Below are 6,000 nucleotides of genomic sequence, written 5' to 3' on the forward strand. Positions count from 1 at the left end.
TTGTCGGAGGAATGGATTGGCCACCAACATCCCGACCCCGTCCGCTCTGGCCGTGTTGGAACCTGACCAGAGAGAGTCTCCCCGAGTCCACTCCCCCTCCAGAAGTGCATCCATCCCTTTGTAGGGAATGGCACACTCCTGGAGGAGGTAGATGTCGGCCGGTTGTGTTGAGAGGTGTCTGAAAACGGTTGCCCTCTTCTCCTGTTGTAACATGCTGCGGGTGTTGAGTGATGTTATTGTGATGGTCATGGTGATTGTGATGGTTTGACGGGTCCGGCGATTCCTGTGGCGATGATTTGGAGGTTCCTGATGGCCTCCTGTGCGTAGTCCGGATGGGGCACCTCCCCCTGGTTGCTCACGGCTTCGTCGTCCCCCCACCGTCTGCCTGGTGGTGGAGGTTCGGCCGGCACGGAGGGTCCTTGGGTGGGCCGGGGCTGGCTGGTCTGATCCTGTGTGGGCTCAGAGACTGCTGTGGGGGGTTGGCGTCTGGACTTGGGGCAAGGGCGGGGACGTGGGGGAAGGGGAGGAGGGGGGCCTGGAGGCTTTGGTGGTGGTTCCGGGGGGGAGGGGGAGTCGGATGTCGAGGTGGAGTCGTCTTCGGAGGTCGCAGTGATGGTTTTACGTTTCCTCTTCAGAACGACTTGGTTCCAGTCTGTGGGCGGTGTGTTGTTGCTGTTCTCGTTGTACAGTGACTGGGAATGTGGGGGTAAGTCGTGGGGGGTGACAATCCCTACCAGGGCCGGCTCCCTTACGGTTACCGACCCGGCAGGGGTGGAGGTGCGTATGGGTAAGTATATCGGGGAAGTCATGTCAGTGGAGTCAGAGTCCTGTAATGTTGGCTGATTTGTCGTGACGGGTGTCGGTTGGAGAGGGATGGGTATGTCTGTCTGAGGGTCCAGTAGGCCTAATTGTGTCGGTGGGGGGGAGACTGCCCCCGGTGGTAGGATGTCGGTCTTTGGGTCGGGGGTGGGGTTGGTGGGGGAGTCAGGAACCGGGTCGGGATCCGTAATGATGAAAAGGGGGGGTGTGGAGGAGTCTGAAGGGGGGGGGTCAGGGGTAGGGGGGTTGGGGGGGTCAGGGGTAGGGGGGGGGGGAGTCGGTGGAGCTGCCGTAGTGGTGGTAGTGGCCGGTCTCCTGGTTTTGTTGGCGTAGGACTGGGGGCAGTCTCTGTAGAGGTGTCCCTGAAGCCCACACAGGTTGCAGGGGCGTGTGTGGGTGCACGCCGCCGTGGGGTGTTCCCCTCTACAGATGCGGCAGATGATCTTTGTGCAGGCCGCGGCCAGATGTCCAAGGTGGCCGCAGGTCCTGCACAATTTGGGCATACCGTAGTAGTGGACGGTGCCCCTGTGGTTCCCCAGGTTGATGGTACTGGGGATGTGTTGGACACCGCCCACCGCTGATGGATCCGGTGTGAGCTGGACCAGCCATTTCCGTGCCCCGTTCCACACTCCATCCTCGTCCAGGACCCTCCTCGCTCCAGAGTTGACGCGGGCATAGCGGCGCAGCCAAACCTCCACGTCGTACTCCTGCACAGCTTCATTATGGAATTGGATGGTGACTACTTTGTTTTCCCTGTCTGAAAGTGGTTCTGTGTGGAGATGACTGAAGGGCGGGTTATTTTTGTTTTGGCGGTACATGGTCCAGAATTGCTCTAACAGTTGTGGTGTTTTGAAACTGACCTCAAAGGTGTTGGGGGTTGAGGGTGGTTTCACCAGGCAGTTGAGGTCGTTCGGCACAAAGCCCATACCTCGTTGGAGTACGGCTCTGCTGAATTCCAGGCGGGTCATTCCGGTTGTCGTGTCTTTCTGTCCTGTCGTTGTTGCGGTGGTTGTGGATCCTGTGGTGGCTCCGTCCCCGGCAGCCTCCTCGGATTTCACTGTCACTCTGACGGCGTTCACCCATCTCATCGCCCCAGGGTTCATCCTGGCAGCCATGCTGATGGTGGTGGTGCGTGTCCCCCGAACCTGCTAGGGTAAGGGGGGAGAAGAGAAACTCAGAGCGGGCTGAGGCCACTCGGTAGCCCGTCCCCAAGGGACGGCACTCTCCTGTGGCTCGCCCGCTCCTAACGTTGGTGTTGGGGCTCCTGGCCCTCCTCCCGTCTGGTCTGGGGTGGAGAGTCTCCCTGTGAAGGGCAGAGGGAGACCTGAGAGCAGGGTAAGGCCACCCGAGTGCTTGGCCCTAGGGGTGCCACTCTCCTGTGGCCTGCCTGCTCTCGGCGAAGGTGGTGGGGCTCTTGCCCGTCTGTCCCTCCTTCCTCCCTCCGGTCTGGTCTGGCGGGAAAGGACGATCCCGATCCCGACTCGTCGAGCGGTCTGGCCAGCCGCAAGGGAGGGGGGTATGGGGATCCGGGGGAGTGCGGAGTACTGGGAGTGGAGGGTCGGGCCGGTCTACAACGACCTAGCCTCTCCTCTTGCTCCTCTGCCTCTCGCCTCTCGCCGGGGCCAGCGGGCACCGGAGGCTTCCGGTCCCGTCCTGGGTGTTCCGCAGCTGGACGGGTCCGGGAGTCGGCGGGGGTGCTGGGAAAAGCTGGGGGGGTCGGGGCCGGTCTACCACGACCTAGCACCCTCCTCCCGCCTTCCTGCCTCCTGCCTCTCACCAGGCCCTGTGGCGCCGGAGGGTTCCGGGCCGGTTCGGGGTGTTCCGCAACTGGGGGGGGGGGGGGTGGTTGGGCTGGGGATTTTGGCCGAACCGCGGTCACGCCACGTATTCTGCCTCCGTCTCCAGCCGAGTGGTGAAAAAAAAGGAGGGAAAGTAGTGAGAGAGAGAGAGAGGGGGACCGATACCTGGTTTCCCACCGCACAGTCAACAAAGCAATCGCAAGCCGTGTCCCATACACCGCTCGACCCCGGACTTTCGATTCCTTTGTTCACCCATGCGCCTGAAGGGGAACCAGAGCGTCGATTTAGCCAAAACGTGGGTAGCCAAAACATGAAGCATACATTGTGAAAAGCAAATAAGTGCCAATGGGAAGAAACATAGTTCTTGAAGGTAGAGGTGGGGAGGTGATTCCACCATTGGGCGGCCAGACAGGAGAAGAGCTTGGGTTGGGAGCGGGCACTCTTGAGAGGTGGGACCACCAGACGGTTGTCAGAAGAAGACGGTAGGTAGTGGGTGGGGGTGTAAGGCTGCAGGAGAGACTTGATGTTGTCGGGTGCAGTCCCATTCACCACTCGGAAGGTCAGTACCAGGGTCTTGAATCTGATACGGGCCGTGATGGGAAGCCAGTGGAGGGAGATGAGGAGCGGGGTAACATGGAAGCGTCTGGGTAGATTGAAGACACATAGTATTCTGGAAAGAAAACATCTACTACAGTAACTGTAGCACAGTGCACATAAGGGATATTTTTAAGGTCCACTGCCATACTGACAAAACATCTAATCATTTTGACCTGCAGTGTTTACACAATGCCAAAGGGACTTTTCATTTTGGGGTCACTGACTATTTGTATGAGAAAAGGATTTAGTTTTGACTGATGAGTTGTCTGTTTTAGGAGAAAGATGACCCTTTGCAGGTGTGCCATGGTGTTTTGCTGAACCATCTAGGTTATTTTGGCAAATGTATTTAAAGCTTTGAGAATGTCCACTTTTTTCTCGAGAGATGGGCCAAATCAATCGAGAAGGAACTTTTCATTTTGGGGGCACTGACTATTTATATGAGAAAATGATTTGGTTTTGAAGCATGAGTTAACTGTTTTGGGTGAGATATGACCTTTTGAAGGTGATCTATGTATTTGTGCTGAACCATATAGGCTATTTTGTCAAATGCACTTAGAGCTTTGAGAATGTCATTTCTGTTTCAAGAATTGAGCCAAAGCAATGGAGAAAAACTGTAATGTAGGTCAATGTGGCCAATCTGATTCCGAGGGCCGCAGCCGCACGGCCGCTTGGCAGACGGGTCCGACCACGGTGTTGTCTGACGCAAGGACAATTCTCCCGCCGAGAGGGATCGCCAATCGTCGAATCGTAAAAGGCGGCGCGCGCGCGCGTGGTTGGACAAAAAAAATACATATAAATAAATAAATAAAAAATAATATAAAATAAATAAAGTGGACGAGACGAGGTCGGAGAGAGGCGTCGATTTCATCTGTCTCCCTTCGTTCCGACCTTATCAATTTGATCTAGGTCAATGTGGCCAATCTGATTCAGAGGGGCCGCAGCCGCACGGCCGCTTGGCACACGGGTCCGACCACGGTTACCATTTGTCTGACGCAAGGACAATTCTCCCGCCGAGAGGGATTGCCAATCGTTGAATCGTAAAAGGCGGCGCACGCGTGGTTGGACAAAAAAAAAATACATATAAATAAATACATAAATAAATAAAAAATAATATAAAATAAAATAAATAAAGTGGACGAGACGAGGTCGGAGAGAGGCGTCGATTTCATCTGTCTCCCTTCGTTCCGACCTTATCAATTTTATCTAGGTCAATGTGGCCAATCCGATTCAGAGGGGCCGCAGCCGCACGGCCGCTTGGCAGACGGGTCCGACCACGGTGACCATTTGTCTCCCGCCGTTCCGACCTTATCAAATTAATCTAGGTCAATGTGGCCAATCTGATTCAGAGGGGCCGCAGCCGCACGGCCGCTTGGCACACGGGTCCGACCACGGTTACCATTTGTCTGACGCAAGGACAATTCTCCCGCAGAGAGGGATCGCCAATCGTCGAATCGTAAAAGGCGGCGCGCGCGTGGTTGGACAAAAAAAAAATACATATAAATAAATACATAAATAAATACAAAATAATATAAAATAAATAAAGTGGACGAGACGAGGTCGGAGAGAGGCGTCGATTTCATCTGTCTCTCTTCGTTCCGACCTTATCAAATTTATCTAGGTCAATGTGGCCAATCCGATTCAGAGGGGCCGCAGCCGCACGGCCGCTTGGCAGACGGGTCCGACCACGGTTACCATTTGTCTCCCCCCGTTCCGACCTTATCAAATTAATGTAGATCAATGTGGCCAATCCGATTCACAGGGGCCGCAGCCGCACGGCCGCTTGGCAGACGGGTCCGACCACGGTGACCATTTGTCTCCCGCCGTTCCGACCTTATCAAATTAATGTAGATCAATGTGGCCAATCTGATTCCGAGGGGCCGCAGCCGCACGGCCGCTTGGCACACGGGTCCGACCACGGTTACCATTTGTCTGACGCAAGGACAATTCTCCCGCCGAGAGGGATCGCCAATCGTCGAATCGTAAAAGGCGGCGCGCGCGCCTGGTTGGACAAAAAAATAAATAAATATAAATAAATAAATAAATAATATAAAATTAAATAAATAAAGTGGACGAGACGAGGTCGGAGAGAGGCGTCGATTTCATCTGTCTCCCTTCGTTACGACCTTATCAATTTTATCCAGGTCAATGTGGCCAATCCGATTCAGAGGGGCCGCAGCCGCACGGCCGCTTGGCAGACGGGTCCGACCACGGTGTTCTCTGAAGCCAGACGTCACGTGGCCCGTCTGCTTGCCGAGGCCGTCCAACCTGCAATCTGGCAGAAGGGTCCGACGGCGGTTTTGTCTGGTTCTCTGGTTGGACCAAAAAGAAATAAATAAATAAAGTGGTGAGAGAGGTCCGGCCGCGGTTTTCTCTGTTTCTCTGGTTGGACCCAAAAAAATAAAAATAAAAACAAAGTGGTGAGAGAGGTCCGGCCGCGGTTTTCTCTGTTTCTCTGGTTGGACCAAAAAGAAAGAAAGAAATAAAGTGGTGAGAGAGGTCCGGCCGCGGTTTTCTCTGTTTCTCTGGTTGGACACAAAAAAAATACAAAATAAAAACAAAGTGGTGAGAGAGGTCCGGCCGCGGTTTTCTCTGTTTCTCTGGTTGGACCAAAAAGAAATAAATAAATAAAGTGGTGAGAGAGGTCCGGCCGTGGTTTTCTCTTTCTCTGGTTGGACCAAAAAGAAATAAATAAATAAAGTGGTGAGAGAGGTCCGGCCGCGGTTTTCTCTGTTTCTCTGGTTGGACCCAAAAAAAATTAAATAAAAACAAAGTGGTGAGAGAGGTC

General features: G+C 54.4%; 1 protein-coding gene across 1 annotated transcript; it reads right to left on the reverse strand.

The window, feature by feature from the left end:
• Positions 1-245: 245 nt before the first annotated feature.
• Positions 246-1,540, reverse strand: LOC136948726 (uncharacterized). The gene is given in 2 exon segments (XM_067242715.1): positions 246-1,103; positions 1,106-1,540. Coding segments are annotated over 2 exon segments (1,293 nt in total).
• Positions 1,541-6,000: the final 4,460 nt, after the last annotated feature.

Source organism: Osmerus mordax, chromosome 9 (genome assembly GCF_038355195.1).
Source record: "Osmerus mordax isolate fOsmMor3 chromosome 9, fOsmMor3.pri, whole genome shotgun sequence".
NCBI lineage: Eukaryota > Metazoa > Chordata > Actinopteri > Osmeriformes > Osmeridae > Osmerus > Osmerus mordax.